General features: G+C 38.6%; 1 protein-coding gene across 1 annotated transcript in view; it reads left to right on the top strand.

The window, feature by feature from the left end:
• LMO7 (LIM domain 7) overlaps positions 1 to 24,086 on the top strand; it is a 196,769-nt gene that overhangs the window by 146,083 nt on the left and 26,600 nt on the right. Inside the window, 7 exon segments of the mRNA XM_087435974.1 lie at positions 239 to 439; positions 1,293 to 2,009; positions 3,010 to 3,039; positions 10,692 to 10,809; positions 12,896 to 13,038; positions 14,343 to 14,775; positions 16,502 to 16,810. Of these exon segments, the coding sequence (XP_087292100.1) occupies positions 239 to 439; positions 1,293 to 2,009; positions 3,010 to 3,039; positions 10,692 to 10,809; positions 12,896 to 13,038; positions 14,343 to 14,775; positions 16,502 to 16,810 (1,951 nt within the window).

Raw genomic sequence — 24,086 nt, 5'->3', positions numbered from 1 at the left:
GTGCATTCTAAATGCATTGCTTTTATGAGAGAGACAAGGAAGGGTTAATTTTTCCCTCCAACATCTGTAGAACCTCTGTCATGAAAAAAATTGCTGTTTAAATTTAAACCTTAGGATTTGGATCTTAAGCCCTCTCCTATCTATAGTCATAGCTTGACATTATTTCTAGTAGTTATATTTTTCTTCAATTCTTTTTCCTTTCCTTCCTCCTTCCTTTCTTTGCGTCACTCCACAATAGAAAGAATTCAGACTCTGAGGATGAGGATTCAGGCTCTGACGGAAGCTCTGCCATTTTTAGTAGGATACAAAAAGCAGAGTGTAGGCTAGACAGCAACTGCCAAAAACGTTCACTGTTGCCGGAATTGGCTACCAAACGAGCCGTGGACTCACGGGACACCCATGCAGCCAGGAAAACCAGTGGTGCTTCGGATGAGCCCAGGTGTACCTGTCTGCATGAGCCTACCTGCTTGGAGTCTGGCCTGCGACATCCGTGCCAGCTTCTGCTGCTACATTAACCTCTGCCCATGATGTGCTGAATCATGAAACCTTATTCACTTAATATTCAGTATAAAAGCGTAACGTATAACATATTGCTTTCTGTGTGAGCATTTAAACTTGGCAGTCTGTAGGATTAAATCTTTAGCACAATGTGCAAGAGAGCGTATAGTTACATGTAGCGTAGTGAGTTCTTTTGGAAAACCATTTCTAAGATGCTCTTTAGAAAGTTGACTTAATTTTATGGTTGTGCTATGTGTAGAGATGTGGAGAAAGGAAATAACTTTTAGAGTGGGATGGCCAAGTCTGGTGGGAAGATGTCTAGAGAAGATTCATCAGGGTCTTTTATAAAGCTTCAGAGCATTTTATTTTTTAAATTTCTGCTGACTACCTGTGCCTATTGCATAAAGTGCTTGATGAACAGTACTTGAAACTTTCCAAGATCATTGCTGCTTCTCTGGGATGTGAATCAGGTCATTGTGGCTAATGGAATGAGTGAAAGCAAGTGTTGTGTCTGTCAGGGAGGTGCAGTCAATCTATGCTCTAGCCCCATCACTTGGCCTACATGGTGCCCACCTTTCCTGAGAAGTACACTCTGCTCTTGGTTCTTTAAATGGTATCCAGGGAAGACATGAGTGATGGCGTTAAATGCTAGTCTTTCTTCCACGTGAGAGCCCCTCCTATGGCCCCCTAAGATAATTCACCCATAGTAACTGACGAGTTGGTCTGCTACCTAATTACTTTTTCTCTCCAAACTTAATAAGATTCTCCCTTCCTTTTTCTTTTCTATGCTTCAGTCAGTTTTTATTACTTCAGGCCCTCCAAACATACTCTGATGACATCTTGTCTTCTGAAACAAATATCAAAATTGATCCCACTGCTGGCCCAAGGCTCATAACACGCAGAAAGAATCTCTCTTACGCACCAGGGTATGGAAGAGATGACCTCGAGATGTCAGCCCTGGATCCTGACTTAGAGAATGATGATTTCTTTGTCAGAAGGACTGGGGCTTTCCATGCAAATCCATGTGTTCTCCGGGCTTTTGAAGACTTTAGGTTTTCTGAGCAAGATGATCCTGTAGAACGAGATATAATTCTGCAATGCAGAGAAGGTGAACTTGTACTTCCAGATCTAGAAAAAGATGATATGATTGTTCGCCGAATTCCAGCGCAGAAGAAAGAGGTGCCACTGTCAGGGGCCCCAGATAGATACCAACCAGTCCCTTTCCCTGAACCCTGGACTCTTCCTCCAGAAATCCAAGCAAAATTTCTCTGTGTACTTGAAAGGACATGCCCATCTAAAGAAAAAAGTAATAGCTGTAGAGTATTAGTTCCTTCGTATCGGCAGAAGAAAGATGACATGTTGACTCGTAAGATCCAATCTTGGAAGCTGGGAACTACAGTGCCTCCTATCAGTTTCACTCCTGGTCCTTGCAGTGAGGCGGACTTACAGAAGTGGAAGGCCATCCGGGAGGCCAGCAGGCTTAGGCATAAGAAGCGGCTGATGGTCGAGAGGTCAGAGTGTGTGTCTGCAAGGATTTTGCTTGTAATGGATGGTCTTGTGTAACTTGTGAGAAAGTGACATCAGTGCCCTACTCTGCATGTCATGTGCCATTTTGAAACATCTTATAAAAATTGATTTTGCTTTGAGAAACCTTTAGTCATTTTGTGGAAAAAGTGCAATTCCATATTTGCACATCTCTAAATCACCGATTTGAGGCCTGGTTAAGAAGGTGTAGATACACAAACTCTGCCTTTGGCCTTAAAGAAGACTATGGTACAATTCTGCAACATGTTTCATGAAAATGTTTTCCAATTATTTTTACAGACTTTTATTCTCATGTCCAGGCATTTCTGAAGCAGTCTGGTTGTTCTGAAGATGTTTGCTTTTATGTGTTGCTCATATTTTGGAGTATATGATTTTGTGTAAAAAATTTTCCTTAAAATATGGCATTGCAAATTTGATTTAACTTCATCTTGATTTTTGTTTTTGACCTAGGTTTCTTGGATTATCAATGTGTGACTCTTAGAATTTATAGCTTTTAAAGTTCAGTGCAAACATGATTAAAATGCATGAATGTTATCTACTGTGTGCTAAATTTTACATGTATGTAATTATGGCCATTTTGATAACAATGAGTCTGCATTTATGTTATGCGACTTGCTGTTTTGATGAATGTTCAGTTTGTTGAACTTGGGGTTGGACAAATATGACTTAGGTTGCATAAAATTAGTAGATCTAAATCTAACTTCATTAGTTCCTGGCAACAGGAAACTTTTTGTTATGGATTCGTTGATTCAAAGTAAATCAGGAACCCCTTTACCTTGCTTAATCTGAATTCCTTGAGATATGAGATCATTGAAAATTTGAGACATGATCAAGAATGTAACTGAAACAGCAACCTCTTGAGATTTGTCCATCTCTGATTAGATTCTTATGTTAAAGACGTTAAACATTTAGAAACTAACACACTGGAAAAAATGACTTTTAATTTTTGGTTTTCTGATTTCTTAGACTCTTTCAAAAGATTTATGGTGAGAATGGGTAAGTTTTGTGGTTTACAGTAAAAGCAACTCTGCATATTGTTTGTCCTTTGTGTAATGTGTCACTTTTATCCTGGCATGTCACTAAACTGGGATGCTATGTGCTGTGCATGAAATTTTAAAAATAGGAAATTTTTCTTATTTTTGCAATCTAATGGTAATATTTGTGTGTCTGAGTGCCCAGTGCATGAAGTGCTATATGACAGCAATAGTTTTTGTTTCATTAGAGTTTAAAATTCAGGTCCTTTTTTTTTTTTTTTTTTTAAGGAGTTGATTAAAAGTAGTAAAGCACTTGCCTAAGATTAGTCATATTTATTTTGGCATTTGATTGCTACCTAGACCAAAATTCTGGATGTTAAAGCCCAAATAACTACATTTTAGAAAATCTATGATGGAAAAAGAATATTAGCATTTACTTTGAGGCTGAAAAGCATGCAGTTGCCATTATCTATAAAATCCTCACTCATGGGGAGCCTTGTTAGTTGGAATGGTGAATGGTATTATCTTTCCCTTAGTAGGCTATGGAAACATTTTCAAGATTCCCGATTAGGGCAAAAAGTTATAACATGGCTGTTATAGAGCCAAATCGGCCTTCCAGAACTGTAGGAGTTAAAATCCTGGTCATTTCCAGTATTGTTGCAAGGGCTATATTTATAACTAATTCTAGATTTTTGTCTACTGTTTACCTCTAGTCACCTGGTAGACATAAAATATAAAAATAACTTTGTGGAAGTATTTTCCATTTCTTGAATAACTAAGTTTAAAGTAAATACTACTTTACTTTTACTTTTTACGACACACTATGTATGTAGAATCATTCGTTCTTAGTGCAGAATAACCAGGTGGCTACATCTTAATGTGTTCCACCAGACTTGCTGTAACTTTGTGAATCTAACTGCTAATAGTTTTTGAGCGAGAAGAAAATTTAAGTATGTCAAATATTTTAGTTCATCTAAGCCTTAGTAGCTACATATCTTCCTCTACTGGGGTTTATTTTATCTCTAAGATTCTCTAATTTTGATAGCTTTTGATAGTAATTTTAGTAGCTTCTGAGATCTCTACACTATTTAAGTCAATATAACTGTTCTAGATGTCAAAGGTGTAATTGAGCCATGGACAACTAATTACAAGTACTTCTCAGTTGCTGATTTTTAAGTCAGGCTCCCGGCATGTTTTCGGTGTGCCATGCAAAGACACATTCTCCCCTCTCCAGCTCCTCATGTGCTTAAAGCATTCTCATCGATGAGGCTGAACAAGGCAGTTTTCAGCATGATGCTTCAGCATCTGCTAATCTCAGTTCATCATGGGAAAGCTGTTTTAACTTAATGAAAAATCTCTTTGTAGCTTCAAGCATTTTAAATAACTTCGAATGAAAAAGAATTTTCATTTGTAAATTAAATATGACTTTATAATGTAAGCAGGTTGTTTTTCTTACAGGGATGCTAGTACCCTGAGTACAAGTACTTCATGGAAATGCAAACACGTACAACTATTTCAATGACTGTACATGTTCCTCCTTAGGGATAACATTGTATGACTGGGTTAAGAAAAGAGAAATCTAAATGCCAAAGCTCAGAAAGCTGAGGATTTTTCTGGGCTGTAGCAAGCAGCAGCAAATGCCTTCTGCAGACTTATTTCAAGACGGTTGCTTGCGTAGTACAGTATTTGTTGTAAAGGCTGTTCCCCTTGAGGTTTAGTGCCAAGGTAACAACACAAACAAATCAAGACTGTCTGTAAATTGAGACTGATGAATAATGCATGACTTGTCGAATAATGGAAAGTAATACGAATATGTCTTCAGAAAACTCAAGTGTGTTTCAGACCACTTGCAATCAAAATCTATTATATGGGATTTTTTTCTGTCTTCGATCAGTTACCAATTGTTACTTAAATTGATCTGCAATGAAAACAAAAAATTTAAATTGGATCGAATATAGTCTTTTAATCTGGAACTTGTTTCATGTTTATAAACGTGTTTGTAGTTATTTATAAACACACGATATTTCTGGGTGATATTTCTCTGAACGTAATGTACATTGTCAGGCTTGGAATACTTACCTGGAAAGTCATTATTGCCCAACATCCCATGATTGAAAAATAACTGCCTATAACACGAATGCTTTCTTTTTGGTAAGGACCAGGTTAAAGAAAAATGTGCAATACCTTTTGAAGTTTTAGATTAATTTCTGGCTTGCTTTTTATTTGGCATTTAACACCTATCACTTTGTTTAATTTTAGTAAGGTGCTTTGTATGTGGCAGTCATTTCTCACATGTGCTTTTATGTTGCATGGATTTATGTCTGTATGGTGCCATGACATTTGAAAATTTGGTTATTATGCCTCTTGGCAGAAGCTGTTAAAGACAGATTTGTTGTTAGGGTATATAGCTATAATTTTATAATATGATTAAGGCATTGAATCCACTGCCAGTATCAACAGGAAATGAATATTGATTCAAGGTGAAGTTGTAATCAAAGACAACTAAGACCCATATATTTCACTTATGGGTGTTAGCCAAAAGATTCTGTGGAATTATAAGGACACATAAGACAGCAAAAAGGAAGGGAAAATAAAGTTGATGTGAATTACTTTCTGGGGATTTTGCCCCCTGGGGACATTCGGCAATGTCTGCAGACAGTTTTGATTATTACACTGGTGGGTTTGCTACTGGCATTTAGTACCTTTATAGCCAGGGATGCTGCTAAATGTCCTACAGTACAGAGGACAGCCCCCTACAGCAAATAATTTTGTGTCTCAAAAAGGTCAATAGTGCTGCTGTACGGAAACCCTGATTTAGACTGTAAACCTATAAATGAAAAGTCTCTAATACATTGTCTTATCATTCTAGTTTATTTTAATTCTAAAGCCTCTTACCCAGGTTTTAGTATTGAGTACTCTTCAGAATTCCTACAATACCTAGTGAAAATATATTTAGGAGTGCATAAATATGTTCATATCTTCCCCTTAAAGTTGGGGACCCCAAACTTAGTATCTTGGAATTTCTATTTGCTATAAAAGGCTATCAGTGAGTTTATATTGAGGAAAATTTGCTACATCTTGGTCCTTTTGATCCCTTATTCTTTAGATATTCATATATAAGTTTCCTGAAATTGAATTCTAAAACAATATACATCATAACACTAGTCGAAAAGTACCAGGAGAGTAGTAGGTGATTAGCATCGTGGGAGAGGAGAGTAAGATTTTAGTGATCTTGTTTTATAATCCACACCTTTTTGCTTAAACTTTCCCCTTCTTCCTCTTTTCACCCTAAATGCTATTAAAAAAAGTTCTATTCAACTGAAAATGCAACATGTTAGACCTGTGTCCTTTGGAAAAATTCCAAATGCAGTTCTAAATTGGAGCCTTTCCACATAAGGAAATACAAAGGTGGCAAGTAAATGAATTGTAAGAGAATTGTGATTTACCAGGGAGTAGTAATTCATTCTACAAAACATGTTAGAGTTGTGTAGTCTTTTATAGTTTTCCCAAGCAATTTTCTTGGGACTATCTCTGGTGCTTATCTCAATTCTGTGAGGTAGACGGGTAGGTATTATATGCATTTGAGATATAGAGAAAGAGAAACAGAAATTGCAGCTTTCCCAAGGGTGTACAGCTAGTGAGTGGTAGTCGGACTAGCGCTTCGTCTGGTGAAATAATCCATGTAGACTGCTTGGCTGTGTCGTTGGCACACAGTAAGCCCTCAGAAGTTTAATATTATGCTGTTAACTCTGATAAGGAAGGAAAGAATTCTTCATGATCTGGTTGAAAGATTCCCGCACTCAGCAAGTTCTAGATTGTATCAGTGTGGCCTGGGGTGACCTCTCTCACTTGAAACTGCTTTGGGAGTTAGTTTTCAGGCAATCCCATGCAATCATACTTGCCTTACTAAGAAAAGTTGGTATATAGCACCAGATCGTTATTGAAATGCAATCAACATAACCTTACCCATTTCTCTTAACAATTCCTTCCTTGCTTAGCAGATGAGGAATTGAGGCTCAGAGAAGTTAAATGAAGTTAGGTTGGGGTGAACATCGGTGCCACTGCCAGGCCTGGAGCTCTCACCTCCTGTCTTATTCCCATGTCTGGCTCAGCCTGTATGGAATGTGCTCACGCTTTATATAGATAAATTTATATACCCTAGGGAACAAAAGGAGCTCACATTCCTGCTGTATGCAGGGACTTGTCTACTCTGGATGGTGTTTACCTCACTTTGTTCATACTGGGGACATCCTGTGTGCCAGGCTCTGTGCTATGGGTGCCCAGAAGGACAATGAAGCCTCTGCTTGTGATGAGCACATTTTCTGAAAATATATGTCAAGGTTTTTATGGTGCAGGAGGGTGAGGGCTAAATGAGCACCCATGGATGAGTCTGGGTCATTTGAGACCATCCAGCCTTCCCCTACCAAAAGATTAAGATCTTTGCATTTCCATTTTTGTTCTGGAATTTATGTAACTTCATGTGTTGAGTATCCAGATTCCTCTCATGCCTTGGTCCTGAAAAAATTTTCTTGCCTCTTTTTAGTGAGTCTGTTACAGTATTAGCTCAAATAGCTTTATTCTTCGTTATGACTTCAGTGAATTTATATTCTTGGAATCACGTAAATCTGTTTTATATATAGTCATACCTAGTTAAGTGTATATTATATTGATAGATCAATATATAATTTCATATATGTACTCATATATTCTGTATGTAATTCCTTAATATTCTTAATCCGGTAAAGCTTTCTTTATAAAACTTTGGGGAGGGGTCATAATTTTTCACAAAAATTTAGGAACATTTTAAGTGTAGTTTATTTTGCTTGATCTAAATAATAAAATATACCTCATTCTTAACACAAATGTTAAATGAGTGTATCCTGCATGCCTTGTCTGTGTTAATGTGTTTTCCTCCTAAGCAACATATGAACTTGTGAGGGAGCTAAGCCAAACATGCATGCGTGCACACACTATATGTACACCATAGTGCTGAGTGTTAAATACCACTAGAAAGATATAGCTAAAGCACCAGAGGCATTCAGAAAACCACTTTTCGCATGGAAGAGCTGGGTAGACTTTATCAAAGTGGTAGAATATTATATAGATCATTAATACATCTATGAGTATCATGGGCACTCTTTTAGGCACAGGTAATATAGCAGCAAACAAATTAGACAAAATTCCTGCTTTATATATATAGTCTTACAGGACAAGGCAGGTGATATGTAAATAAACATACATTTCAGATGGAGATAAATGCTATGGAGAAAAAGAGTGAGGGATAAGGTGAGCCAGGGGAGGGGGGGGTATTAGCTATTTCTTCTAGGGTGGTCAGGGTAAGAAACATTGAGGTGACATTTAAGCAGTGACTGGAAGTGAGAGAGAAGCCATGTGGATATTTGGGTGAAGAGCATCCCAGGGAGATTGAAGAGCAAGGAGAGAAGCAAGAGGTTGAGCATAAGCAAGGAACCCAGTAGGCTGGAGCAGTGTGGGTGAAGGGGAATGTGGTGGGAGACGAATGCAGAGATGTAGGCAGGGGCCAGATAATGTCAGAGCTTGTAGGTATTGGAAGGAAATACTTTGAACTCAAGTGAGATGGGAAGAAACTGGTGGATGCTGAGTAGAGGCATGCCATGATCTGAGCTCAATTTTGAAAAGATCTCTCTGGCTGCTGTGTTGAGAATATGCTGTTGGGCAAGAAGAGGTGGAAGCAAGGAGACCAATTATTGTAATAATCCAAGCAGGAGATAGGATGGCTTGGGTCGGAGTGGTAATGGCGGAGGTGGTGAGAAGTGGTTGTATCCTAGATGTATTTAGAAGATAGAATGACAGGATTTACTGGTGGGCTCAGTTATGATGTATGAGAGAAAGAGAGGAATCTGAGGTGATTCCAAGATTTTTGGCCTATACTCTGGAAGGATGGAGTTGACTTTTATTGAGAAGAGGAAGATGGGAAATGAGCAGGCTGTGGGGTGAGCAATCATGTTTTTGGTCTGTGACAAGTTTGAGTTGCCTGTTCGACTTCCAAGTGGAGAATGAAGAGGAAGTTGCATATACCCATCCAGAGTTTAATCTAGCAGGGACCCTGAGGAATAAGTGGCATTTAAAAAGGCATATATATTGGTAAGGGCTTTTGTGTTGGAGGGAACAGTTGAGGAAAGACCTTCACTGCATCTGGAGGCTGGGTGATAATTTAAGCTGCTTTAAAAGTCTAGGTAAGAGTTGACTGTGCTCTGATCTAGGGTGTTGGCGATAGAAATGGAAAGAAAAAGACACTGAATAAGAGGACTTGATAACTAATTGAAGCTAGGGAGAAGGGAGAGGCAGAGGTGAAAAATGGTTCTTCGGTTTCAAATGTGGATGATTAGAGGGCAGGTAACACCATTAACAGCCACAAGAGGAAAAGCAGGTTTGGGGACAAGACTGAGTTTGGCTACATCATCAATAACCATGTGTTTAGTGAGTTATAGTTTACAAAATCTTTTCTAGATTCAATTATTACTCAGTTTACAATTGAGGTGCCTAGGGGATATCCACGCAGAGATGTTTATTTAGCAAGCAAATGGAATTCAGTCAAAAGGGGAACTGGTCCTCAGCTGTAGACTTGGGAGTCATCTGCACAGAGATTATAATTGAATTCTTGAGCTAGCTAGGGGCAAGCACGTTATAAAAAATGTGATGATGGCAAAGTCTTGGGGAAGGAAAAGTTTAGAGGCCCAAGAAGGAGATGTAGAGTTACTTAAATAACTAAAAGTAAAATCAATGACAATGAAATAAAATCAGAAGTGTGTTAGGAAAGGTCTGTAGGGAGGAGCATTATGGGCATCCCAACTTTGAAAGCTCTGTCTCTCATTCCTACCTGCTTTTCAATATTTAGATCTGATTCCTCTCTGGCTGGGAGGCCTTCCTCGGTCCCCCTTCTCCAATATGGTTTACCATCCCCTTCTGTGTGTGTGTAGACAGCTCACATATGCCTCATGTCCAATACCTCACTGTTCGTTGGTTTCTGCTGTAGATTGAGCTCTTCAAGAGCTAATCCTCAGAACATACTTATGACAGGTGTCACATAGTGAAGACATGAAAGCTGCCTCAATAATAATAATAAATAAAAAGGCTGTAGAGATTGTCATATTATAACTGGCTGGTAGAAACTGTGGTGCTTTGAGAACAAAGTCCAGTGCAGTGGTGGGGCAGAACTTACAGAATCCTTGAGAAGCAGCACATTTGTCATGGTATTGAACTTGAGGAGAAAATATCAGGTAATCATTAAATTATTTAATAAGTGCCTAGAAGAGGCAGCCAAACCTTAACAGATTATCTTTGGGTGAGATAGAAAAAATAAAGAGATGATTCTAGTGACTAATAATTATTATTTTTTTCTAAAGTAATCCTTATATGCATGGACCACTCCAAATATGAACATTGGATTATTTTTTTCAGACTTGTGCAGGGTTCATTTAGCCATTTTGTGAAAGAGTTGAGCGTTAGGCTCTTGTTTCTGCGTTTTGGAAAAACACCATTTATCTCTGTAGTGCTATTTTTGTGATATCACTAAAGCATCTAGGTAGTACAGCAGAAATTTAGATGGAATTTCTAAATATGAGCCCAACTTTCCAGTTTTAACCCTAAATCTGGTCATGTGAACCTTGGTTACCATGGGTGTTTTTGTTGTAGGAGTAAATCCATGAGTGATGTCAGCGCAGAGGATGTTCAGCAGTTGCGTCAGCTGCGTTACGAGGAGATGCAGAAAATAAAATCACAATTAAAAGAACAAGATCAGAAGTGGCAGGATGTGAGTATTCTTTACACTGGGAGATGGGACGACTGGGAGAGTGTATTTGATTCTTCTTTGCTTCTCTTAAGAGAAAGTCAGTATACTCGAGATGATTTTCCTTGCTATTAGCGAATTCAATTCTGTAGAAAATGAGATCAACTTCCTTTAAAAAGATTTGTAAAACTTTTTTTGGCGTATTACTGTTGCATATTTTAAAAGCTATTGTGAAAATATAATAGGATGTTTATCGTCTAATATTCCCAGTGAATTCTCAAAAAGGTAAAGCTGCTTCCTTGTGGTATAGTTAACTTGTTTCCTTGTTTTGGTGGCTGAACTGGGGGAAGACTGTTACTGAGGCTTGTGAAAGGAAAAGACTTTGCTTAAGGTGTGTGGGTAACAGAGGAGCAGAGTGGGAGAGTGTTGGCATTAGCAGGGAGAGATGAAAAGCGCTCTTAGAGTTCATAGAGGAGATTTGGGAAGAAGTAAGAAATATAACTTGGAGTAATATTTTGGTTGAAAAAGTATTATCTAATATGAATCAAAATTAGACGTTTTCACAGAGCTGACTTATATCCAGATGTTTATATGGATATAGACTTAATCTTTAGCTTTGTCCCTGCAGGAAAAAAGCTTGACCTTTTTTTGAAAGGGGTAATTATTATAAACTACAGTAGTGTACAGAAATACAATAGATAAATTATACAGAGAAAACCAAAAGAAGTTTGAGGACAACTTTATGGTAAGAGTTAAGAGATAGCAAGAATAAAAAGGCCAGAGATAATAAATTTTAATTTTCAAAGGGATTCAAGTCTATGAAATATAGAAGAAACCCCTGCCTTGGCTACATTTCTAAATTCCAGTACCTCTTTTAGTTGAGAACTCAATTAAATTGTCAAGAAACAGTAATTCAATGTCACTTGGCCAAAATACCTGGTGACTGTTTCGGTATGAAAATAAGTATTGAGGGGTTATCCGTTAGGTTAGGTCAGATGAAAATCATGCTGATTATCCTATAGGACTCAGTGCACACTGCTTTTGTTCTTCCTGGAAATAGTTCATATTGGTTTCAGGCTGTTCTTAAAGCAGCAGTGGCCCTGTCTACCCCCAAAGATATAGACCAAACTTTGTCTAGTCTGAGATCTTGGATGTGCTTCTGTTTGGACTAGAGAGCCGCTAGCAGTTCTTAGCATGGGATTTCTCTGTTTTGGAGACATAGAAAAGTTTGTACCATCCAAAATGCCTTAAACCCCAGGGTGTCAGAACCAGCTCAGTCAGGCTGCTGGGGCTAATTTGAAAGCTGAGTAATGTTGATCGTCCTGGGGTCACCTAGCTGGGTTAGACTTCTATTCCTGGGAATATGGGAAACACGTATCCACTTGTTCCTGCATGGTCTCCCTCATTGCCCTGACCTTACAGTTTACCCGCTTTGAAATCACGTACTAAAGTCAGGCCTCCCCAGTAAATCCTTTCCAAACCATGCCCGCCCCGCCTGGGGTGGAATTAACCACTCTCTCCTTCAGGCCCCCACTCTCCCATCAATCCTGTCCCTCGTTATTGAACTTCAGTTTACATGTCTTCCCCTTCTACACTGAGAGTTCCCTGAGGGGAACCACCTCCTATTCATCTCTGTGTTCACAGTCCCCCACCTCCAAGCAGGGACCCAGGTCAGTGCTTGTTAAATGGAAGACCGAGTGTGCATCTACATTTAACCATTACAATCGTGTCTCTGTTCCAGTTTTACTAGTGAGACATGTCATTTCACAGAACAGTCTGATTATTGGAGTGAGATGAAAATAAGTTTGAACCAGTTCCTAATCTTTCTGACCTGGCACCCAGTTACAAGCATTTAGCATTCTTTGTGAAATGGGCAACGAGGCAGGAAAACAAAAATGGGGTCTGTCTTATTAGGTCAGGTTATTTAGACACACGAGATAAAGGCTTGGTACAGAAACGCTGGCTATAAAAAGCAAAATTAGGGCACCTTGGCATCAAGTTGGAGTGAATAGTTTCAGCGATGTAATGGGATACTCTGGCGCACCCTCACTGCTAGAAGGGGTGTGTAGAAATTCAGGTATGCCTGTGCTGATGTGATTTCTTCTGTCAGGACCTTGCAAAATGGAAAGATCGTCGAAAAAGCTACACTTCAGATCTGCAGAAGAAAAAAGAAGAGAGGGAAGAAATTGAAAAGCAGGCCCTTGAGAAGTCTGAGAGAGGCTCTAAGAAATTTAACGAAATGATGCAGGACAGGTAATAAGGCTGAATGCATCTCATGGTTGGAGATACCGGTGTTAGAAATAGATATTTTGTGTAAGTGTAGTGTGATATAAATGTGCACCAATATTAAACTGTAATCAAGTATGCATGAAACTTTCAGCATTTTTCTCTGCAGTGAAAAAGCAAAGTATTTCTGTGATAGTGACTTGGATTAACGAAAGAAATGAATGCTTAATTTAGGTGTGCATTATTTCTTCATTTTACATTGTATATTCTTATGCAGAGTTGAGTGGTGTTGGCTATATTTGGTGCAGAAAATAAGCTTTTACTCCTTTGAATTTAGAAATGGAATGGTCAAATAAAACCAGTTCGCATTTTTAACTAAATTGTGTAAAATATAGCAAAGTTCTTTTTCATGGCTTAGTGGTGCAATTAAAATTATATTTTAAGGAAAGACTATATAAACATAAATGTGAGGGTTTATTTTTTGCATTGCAACATAGCGGGATAAAGGTCCAATTTAAACTTTCCTGTAGAGCAGTTACTATGGGAAACCCTGGGATATGTACAGGTCAGGGAGAAGGCAAATATGCTTTAAGGCTAATGTCAAAAAGGAAATGTGCTGTCAGGTGAAATTAAACAAAGCTCTTTTGTGCCCCAGAAGCCAGTGGTAAACACAGTTTCATTCACTTCAGTGCAACACAGTTAGCTTGAGAGGTACTCCTTATAAATGGTAGCAATGAGACTGTTTCATCAACTTCTCTATGAATATGAATGATGCCTTGAATCCGTAATAATTGTCTATGTAAATTCTATCAAGCTATATGGAATCATTTAGTAACTTGATCTTAATAGAAGTCTGAAGCTTTTGTGGTCTTTTATTTTTACTAAATTATAAATTGTATATAGGAAAAAAGCTCACAAAGCTGTTGAGGAATCCACATCTTTGGAGGGATCACACTGGTTGTCAGACAATTAGTTCTATTTATAGTGTGCTAATATTGGAAGAGTTATAGACTTGTGGATAAAACTTTGTGAATAATCCTTCATTAAAATTTCCTTATTATAAAATCTCTTTACAATTAAAAAAATCCCTCTGAAGTATCTGAGAGTCTCTTTAAAAAAAAGTCAAGCTTTTAATATCATAGTGTGGCATAAAAAAATTGCATGTTTTTATCCTCCTATGCTGTTAATATTGTATTGATTATTGTGGGAAGCCAGTAGTCTTTTTATTCTCACACCATCTTATATGTTAATTACCAAAATGACATCTCTCTCTCCACCTCTGTGTGTCAAATGCATAACTTTGTGGTTATGGTGTGCTTCTTTCTGCTAAGGGAGTCCCGAAACCAAATGTCTACGATTACATTGAGGAGGAGGATATATTCTGATGATGATATATTGAATGAAGAAAAACTTCCCTCTACATTGGCTATGTCAGAAATGAGTTACCAGAGTCAAAGAGAAGAAGAGAAGGGAACGACTTATCCTACAGAAATTCCTAAACAAGATTCTACAACTTCTGCAAAAAGAGAGGAGACCATAACAGCTGAAACTCAGCTTCCGTCTAAAAGCTCTTTGGAGGAACAAGGCCCAGCCTCTTTGTCTTCTCTGCGTTCACTGAGTACACAGATGGAGATGACTCGAGTTTCAGCTTCTCTCCCTAGAAGTTACCAGAGAGCTGATACAGCCAGGTTAACATCTGTGGTTGCACCAAGACCTTTTGGCTCGCAGTCAAGGGGAATCTCATCCCTCCCAAGATCCTACACGGTAAACATGCTCCCAGTTCACGTAGTCCTTTCTCAAGAGCAACATGTTGGTGAACTTGTGCAGAAGTTTGAGTTACATAAGCTTGCTGTGTAAAATGTACATAACTTATATATAAAACAATTTTATTTTAGCCAATTTGGGTTTAATAGACATTTAATGCTTAAAATATAGCAACGATCCAGAATTGATTAAACTTTAAATGCAATGAAAGGAGGCCTGATACATTTTAAAGAATGAATAAGCTACATTCTCCTAAGGCAGAGCATTTATTTTTTAGTCTTATTTTCTCAAATATAGCTTTTGTAAAGTATTAGGTTGAACTACATGAAGTTGCCAGTAGTCAGTTCTTTTTGACCTACAAAGCAGCAATTTTATGTGGTTTAACCTAAATATTTTCAGGTGCTTATGTAGAAATTTCTGTTTTTCCTGATTTCCCACTTCATTAGAACTTGATATGTTTGAATGTAGTTATTAAAATGTATCTCATGGTTATATACACACACACACACACACACACACACATACATACATACATACATACATACATACATACATACATACATACAACACACATATATCTATTAGGATTTTTAAGAATATAGAATATGGAATCATTTGCCCTGAGAATGAAGCAGCCCACATACCTGAAAGTGGGTGTATTAATTTTAATTATGTAAAAGGAAGCAATACTTCCTTAAGAAGACCAGTGTTCATATTCCTTTTACCTCTGCCAATGTAGAATCCTAAAATCTAAAAGAGAAAAAATTTGATTAAAAAAATATTTGAAGTGAGGGAAACTTCCCTAAGCTAGTCAGGAAATTCCTGACCATTATATTAAGTAAAATAAAGACATATTGGACAACATAAAATTAAGTTTATATGATAAACACTATTAAGATAGTCAAAAGACAATTTATAGACTTAGAAAAACACTAGTAAAATGTATTATAGATATAGGGTTAATATCCCTAAGATTTAAAATGCTCCTACAAATTGATAAGGAAAAGATAAACAGTAGAAAAATGGAGGTAGAAGTGAATAGCCAGTTCAAGGGAGAGGACATTTAAATGGCTAACATAAAGCACATAGAGGCATGATCAACCTCATTAGAGCAAGAATGAGGTGTATAACTTTTCACAAAGATTTAAAACATTCAAAATGTCTAGTGTTGGCAAGGATGCAGAGAAACAGACAGTCTTATACATTACTTTGGGAGTGCATTGCTACAATTTAAGAGAGATATATAATTTGCATTTATAATATATATATAAATATCTTTTGGCTCAGCAAGTCTACTTTTGGGAACCTGTGCTATAAAAATTTCCCATTATAAAGAGATGTGGGTATTGGTTGCAGTATTTTGTAAGTTACAGAAAACTATAAACAACATTGAATGCATATCAAATGAATTAACGGTTGACATCTGTACTATGGAGTATTCAACAATTCAAAAGTTTAGAGTTCTATCTGTTGACCTGGAAGGATATAAAAGAGCAAAACAAGTTTCAGAAATCTGTTTATAATATGAACACTTTTGTAAAGACAACTATCCCGCCCACTACATATGTGCATATCTGTTGGTGTGAAGGACTGTGCTCCAACCTTTTAGCAATAGTTGCTTTGCTGTGGGAGGTGTATGTTACTGTTACAAATTTAAAATGTAATGTTTTTTAAAAAGAAATAAAGCTAACAGAATACCAAGTTTAAAATGATGTTTCCTATTTAGATGGATGATGCTTGGAAGTACAATGGAGATGTAGAAGGCATTAGGAGAACTCAAATCAGTTTGGTCAGCACCTCTGCACAAAAACCCACCACAAGCCAGACTGCTTCCAGCTGGTCCAGCGAGAGAGAGACAGCAGTAGCGGGAGAAGCTGTGATGAGGTCGCCCTCTCCTATATCCTCCTTCTCATCTCTTTCCCAGGACCAGGCCGCCACTTCTAAAGCCACCTTGTCTTCAACATGTGTCCCTGATTTAATGTCTGAGCCTGGAGAAGGGAGAAGCTCTCCAGAGACAGAGGTTTCAGGATCACAGGTGAGTTTGGGAAGGCTCCTTATCACTTGCTACTCTGAAACCTAACTATTTAAATTTGGAAACCATGTTTCAAAATCTCTAGGCATTATAGTCTGGGCTGATAATGTGGAAAATGAGATTGCATTTTATTTTCAACAGATCTTGGAGGAAGTAGGTCTCTTCTAACTCTGGATTTATGGATCCAGATAACCCTTGTGATATGGGTGCATTGAGATTTTTTGGACTGATCCCTTTGCGTTGTGGCTGCTTTTTCTCTCTACTCCCCAGTTGAGCAGCTGTTGCCTTACACTACTGCTGCTCAACAGTCCCGGGTTCAGGTGCAGGAATCACTCGAGAGGTTTCAGATGCAGGTCTAATAGATAAATGGGTAATAAAAGCCCCTTCTCTGGGAAATTAACTGGCCACAAGGAGAAATTGGTACACACCAGAGGTGCTGGCCTCTAGGGACATGGTGTTTCTTTTTCTATCATATTCTAGTGACTTTTAATACTAATTTTTACTTTAGAAAGTCTAGAATTTTATGCCACTCCTTGTCTCTAAATGTTACAGCATGGCATACGAATGTCATAGTTACAGTATGACATTTGTGTTCCTTCACATTTGGAGTCCAAACGAAATAAACCATCAGATAAAGAATGACAGAGGCATTTGTAGTTTTTCCTACTTAAAATCCCGATAGATGACTTAAGACAATTATTAGGTAGTGAGTGTTCTTTTACTATGTTTTACATGTAGGCTAAAGAGTTGTTGGTTGTCTAGTGGACAGAAAAGACCCTTGTTAAGCAATTTGATGGTTGTATGAATTCCTTAGCATGGAGGAGCTTTTGCGGTTCTTTGACTTAGTCTAGCATTCTCTGGAGCCTTACTAGAATGTATTTGTTTTCCAAGGTACAACATAAAGTATATAACTTGGCCTGAGTTATATTAAGGAAATAACTTTATGTGAAATAATTTGATATAGCATATTTATTATTAGATTTTTATTAGTATAGGAAAGCCTTACAAGTTGAGGATTTTTTTTCTGATTATAGAGTACTATGTGCTTGAGAAAATTTGGAAATGCAGGAAAGTATACATAATAAAAATCACTGGTAATTGCATCATTTAGAGATAATCTGTTAGTGTTCAGGTATCTTTCTTTCAGTTTTTCCCATGCATATTTACAAACATATTTAAACTATTTCTTCATTCCTCTAAAATCATTAGCTGTAAATTACTTTGTTACTCCATTTTTAAAAAATTGGAAATATGTACAGTCAGCTCTCTGCATCTTTGGGTTCTGCTTCTGCTGATTCAACTAACTGTGGATCGAAAGGCCTGCAATGGTTGCGTCTATACTGAACATGTACAGACTTTTTTCCTTGTCATTATTCCCTAAATGATACAGTATAACAACTATTTACATAGCATTTACATTGTATTAGGTGTTATAAGTAATCTAGAGATAATTTAAAGTATACAGGAGGATGTACATAGGTTATATGCAAATACTACCCCATTTTATGTAAGGGACTTGAGCATCTGTGGATTTGGGTATCCATGGTGGGGGGCATCCTGGAACCCAGTACCCTGCAGATACTGAGGGAAAGCTGTAATTAGCATTGTAAGTTTCAATGGATGAGAACAATAGCCTGTATTATACTTGGTGAACATAAGATACCTATGGATGAATACTGAAAACAGAAGCAAGGTGTCTTTTGTTTTATGGACTTGCGTGTTTGGCTTCACTTTTTCAATAGCAAATCCAACAAAACGGCCTGATGAATGTATTGTGAGCTAGGTGGTGGTAACTCCCTGGGGGTGGCAGCTGACTAGCTTCATCCATGGATTAAGAAAAAGAGGCTAAGGGAGGTGTGTGGGTGTGTTCCAGGTTATTGCAATTCAGAGGAAGCTGAATTAACATGGCATGGTTTCAGGTTTCATCATTAATGGATTTATGCTCCTTTGTAATCAAACTGAAAATGATGTTCTACTGAGCAAAATTTTGTTGTTAGTGCCGTTGAGTCAATTCCAACTCCTAGTGACCCTGAAGACAGCAGAGTAGAACTCTGCCAGGTCTTTTTTGCACCATCCTCTTACCTTTCGGTGTGATATCAGGCGATGCTCTACTGCTGTTCATGGGTTTTCATGGCCAGTTTTTTCGGAAGTGGGTGGCCACGTCCTTCTTCCTAGTGTGTCTTAGTCCGGAAGCTCTGCTGAAACCTGTCCACCATGGGTGACCCTGCTGATATTTGAAATACTGCTGGCATAGCTTTCAGCATCACAGCAGCTCACAGCCACTGCCACAGTATGACAACCGACAGATAGGTGGTGTGGTTTCTTGACGGGAAAATGTATTCAGGTTGCGGCAGTGAGCATGCTGAATCTTAACCACTGGACCACCAAGGCTGGCATCAAGCAGAATTAGGCTTTATTTAAAAAACATAGAGATTGGAATTCTTGAACATATGTGTATATCATACGGCGACTTGCCTATCCCCGAGGTGCTTGGTGTGTCCACTTCTGTGGTAGGAGGAAAGTAGCTTATGTAGCATCACTCTGCTCTCATCACTGAGAGCTTACTGACTGGGTGAAGGGCTGTGACTGTACAAAATGGCCGATGACCAGTCTGTCAAGGGCATATGCAACACTCTTCCAAACTCTGGTCCAAACTATAATTCTAGGAGTTCAGAGAATAACCAAAAATGGTGTGTGGCTGAACATCTACATGTCTTGGTAGCTTTGTGAGTGTTCTTCAGGTCTTCTTTCTCTTTCTTACTTCCCCCTTTAGCTGGTAATGTCCTTTAATTTCTTCCTCCAGAATCTCCCTTGATGTTCTTTTCTATCCCTGCCTCACTACCATGATTCAGGCCCTTTCCCCATCAATGCAAACACTTTGTTTTTTTTTGTTTTTTTTTTGTTTTTTTTTTTAAAGATTTTATTTATTTTTTTTTTATTTTTTCCCCCCAAAGCCCCAGTGGATAGCTGTGTGTCGTAGCTGCACATCCTTCTAGTTGCTGCATGTGGGACTCGGCCTCAGGATGAACGGAGAAGTGGTGCCTCGATGCGCACCCGGGATCCGAACCCGGGCCGCCAGCATCGCAGCGCGCGCACTTAACCACCAAGCCACAGGGCCGGCCCAATGCAAACACTTTGTAAAGAGTCACTCGTATTCGTGCATGCCGCACAGGCTGGCATCAGATTAACTTGCATGATGCCAGGCTGGACTCAGTAATTTCTCTGCTCCAAAGACTCCAGTGGCCCTCTGTGGTCTGTTTGATGAAGTTCAAAGCACTTGGGAATACTGAGGTTCCTCATGACTGGCCCCAAACCCCCTTTGTAGTACTGTGACAGCTAACATTTGAGTGCTTCCCATGTGCCAGCTAAGCTTCAGGGCGTTGTCTTAGTTAATCCTCTCAGTGACCCTCTTTTCTCTGTTTTATAGTTGTGAAAATTGAGGCACGGAGTGGTCATGTTACTTGTTCAAGGCGGTGCAGGCTATTGAGTGGTGGAATCAGGATTTGAACCTAGGCAGTCTGACTCAAGGTCGTCTACACCACACTATGTTGTGGGAAAGAGAGGGGAAGTGAGTGTTCTAGCCGTGTGCGACTGCTTGCTTTTTCTTGAACACATTGTATACTTTCAGGAACACATCACATATATTTGTTCTTATTGTTGCCTCATTTGAAAATGTTCATTTCACCTGTCTCTGTCTTTTGAAGTCATCTGTTCCTTCAAAGCCCAGGAGAGTCACTTCTTTCGTAAATCAAGATATCTCCTCCCCATAGTTGGAACTGAACTTTTCACCTTTTGCCAGTTTCCCTTGATGAATTCTTCCTTGTTGCATATGTTCATAGTTTCTCTTTCACTGGTATTCTTTATACCCTCCACAGTCTTTATGCATAGTTGGCACTTAAGTATTTACTGAGTTGAATTGCGTTCAAGGCCTTGATTACTAGACTGAAGTATGAACTTGATCCAGCAGGTAATTTAGGTCCTTATAGGTTCTTTAATTTGGAAATTTTAAGATTAAGAGGTGTTTTAGGAATGTAAGCACTGTGATGCTACATAGAATTATGTTAAGGAAATGAAGTCTGGGGGCAAAGACTGGTTAGGAGCCTATCACAGAATTGTGGTAATAAGTTGGTTCATACCATGAAGCAGGAAAGATGCTTTGAAGGAAAGAGCTTAATGTAACTTGGTTTAAAATCTGCCCAAAGGAATTTCTTTCGATCTCCATTGCTGAGCTGGGGGTTTTATTCCTCTCTATTCCCTCTTCCTCCCTACTTTTCTTGTGGTATTGCTTTTTTATGTGCCTCCCTTGCCAATGCAGGCTGCCAGGGGTGACTCCTAACAAGGAGAGAGACTATGACTCGCAGAGTCCTTCATTCTCCTCCAACTGCCTCTCAGATGTAGCTTTCAGATTTTTCCGCAAATTGATGTTGCCTACAGGTTTTTGTTCCCTTTTGTCCTGTTATAGCCCTCTGCTCTCAAACCCCATCCAAACTCACATTTTGGAACCTTTGCCCCAGATTTTTTAAAGCAGTGCCCAGAGTAGGATTATACATATGGAAGGAAGGAAGCTTTTTAAATGTCCGTTTCCAGGTTCCCAAGCCTATGAAAAGTACCTGTTTTAATAGCACCCAGGGCTTACCTTATCACAACTTCTATCATGCATTTTACTTCACTAGACCCTACTCTCTGAGGGTAGGAAGCAAGCCTGTCTTGCTCACTGCCTGCACAGTGTCTGGATCTGTAAGTATTTGTTGAATGCTGACTGGGTTCTATTGGCTTAAGAGCTAAGTACGTGCGAGTTAAACAGCATTTTCTTTTTTTTTTTTTTTTAAAGATTTTATTTATTTATTTTTTCCCCCCAAAGCCCCAGTAGATAGTTGTGTGTCATAGCTGCACATCCTTCTAGTTGCTGTATGTGGGACGCGGCCTCAGCATGGCCGGAGAAGCAGCGCGTCGGTGTGAGCCCGGGATCCGAACCCGGGTCGCCAGCAGTGGAGCGCGCTCACTCAACCACCAAGCCACGGGGCCGGCCCCTAAACAGCATTTTCTTTAGTTGATCTGGAAACTGCTTAACTAGCATATATGTCATGTATAACATTGTTTTCATGAGAAAAAGAAGGTAATTACTTGGCATCAACCATGTGCCTGGGCACCTTTTAAATGCTTCATTTAATCCTCTCAATAGCCTTACTAAGTTGGTGGTATTATCCCGACTTCTACTAATGAGATACTTGAGATTTGAAAGTTATGTAACTTGCCCCAGGCTGGTTAAATTGGTCCACAATTGCTATTTCTCTGACCCTAATTTTTTTTGAAATATGACTTGCTCAAATTTGAGAACTGCCTTATGTATAGATAAAACACCAAATGTTGACTTATTTTAATTTTGCTATGTCTTTAGAATTTTAGTGTCAATAGGGACTGAAATATCTTCTGATCCATAAAGATAATCATTCTTAAAATTGTTTTGAGGAAAGGTATATATTTATTGAAACTTTTCAGAACTGAATCTGTTTCTGAAATGTAGTTTGAAATCTACCCAGTAGGCAGTAAGGAGCTACCAGCAATTTTAAAATGGAGTGTGATATAATAATCAGCATGTTTTGTAACTAAAGTTCTGGCAGCTGTGTGGAAGACAGAGGTAAAGAAGGGCTAGAGGCAGGCAAGCCTATTAGGAGGTGACCACAGTAGTTTAGAGGGGAGACCATGACCCAAACTATGATAACCTGAAGAAGGATGGAGGGACAGGGTGATTCAAGATGGTTTTATGGATTGTGAACTTGATAGCACTTCATTAAGTGCATGTGTGTGGTAGAGAGTGAAGACCATTGTGTGGAGCTAGGTAGGGAGTAGTTAGGAAAAGGAAGGGAGGAAGAGTCCCCGAAAGAACCTGGTATTTCTAACTTGGGCATCTGGTTAGATAGTGATGTAGTTGACCAATATGTGAAAAACAAGAGGTGGAAGAATAGTCTGGGGAGGAAGATAATGAATTTGATTTTGGATATGTTGGACTTAGACAGTAGTTGAAGACATAGCAGTGACGAAAGTTACTCAAGAAAGCTTCTAGTCAAAAAGATGGGAGATTGGCTAGGGAAAAACAACAACAAAGTGAAAATAGAAAAAGAGAAACACACTAATGACACTGAGAAGTTGCCAGAGAGTTGGAGGAAAAAGGCAGGAGAAGGTGGAATAATGGGTGACTTAGAAGACGGTTTCTGAACGCAAGAATAGTTGGTAGTGCAAGGTAGGATGAGGACTGAAAAATGGGTTTGGTAGGTAAGAGATAAGCTTGGAATGGGTTGACTAAAGTGGTAGGGCTGGAAACACCTCCTGCCTCTTTGAAATAGAGAAGTGGAGAAAGTAGGTATAGACACGTCTTTGGTGAAGGAGAGTAGCTCCAGTGCTAGAACAGCACTATGATTTGAGGGCTACTCAGTTATGTTCTCATCCCACTAAGACCCTGAAGAAAAGACACTAAAGAACCGTGTGTACAGAAATCAACGATTATGTATTTCCTGTTATTTATGACTTTAGAGTGTGAATATTTTAGTGTTTTATTTAATTTTATCAACGTAAGTAGCTTTCCCTTAGGTCAACGTATTTATTTAATTGAAAAAGTTTGGGGGGAATAGCTTTCTGAGTTGTTAGTACGTAAGATTGACCCCGTTTTTCATTAATTTCCACCTGTGGTGATAGGAGAATCTTATCATCAGATATCCCCAAAATAAATCTAATCTTTGCTACTCCAGATCATCATGTTTTTGTTTAAAAAGTTCGGGCTTTCATTGTGTACTTCTATTTAATATCTAATTAGAGGGAAATTATGTTTAAATGCTGATATTTTGGTAGATAACTAATACTTTATATTTTCCAGCACAGACAACTCAAACCACTTGGGATAGTTCTTTATCAGTTATCAAGAATCTAGATTTCCCCCAATAATTTATATTACTGGTTCCATCCAGTTCAAAAAGTAGTGCTTCCGTTATCATCTTCCGAAGCATGAATCCTTTGTAGAATACTCATGCGGCATCTATTTTGCAGAGATAAAGAAGGAAGTAGAAATCCTAACTGAAATCATTGTTGAATAGTTTATACTTGATTATAGTTGTAGATATGTTCCCCTGCAAGGAGTCTCAGGGGTAACCTAATGCAAGAACCCAGAGATTCCACAGAGAGGCCTGAGGGACTGCCATCACGGTGAGTCTCTGGGGCCCTTACCTTGAAACTACAGCCACTCACTTTAATCCTTTCTATATATTGGTTTGGGAGGAAGGTGGTC

The sequence above is a fragment of the Ceratotherium simum genome, chromosome 10, assembly GCF_057802395.1.
Source record: "Ceratotherium simum simum isolate JZ-2026a chromosome 10, ASM5780239v1, whole genome shotgun sequence".
Taxonomy (NCBI): domain Eukaryota; kingdom Metazoa; phylum Chordata; class Mammalia; order Perissodactyla; family Rhinocerotidae; genus Ceratotherium; species Ceratotherium simum.
The sequence above is the reverse complement of the archived record's forward strand: the minus strand, read 5'-3'. Positions and strand labels throughout refer to the sequence as shown.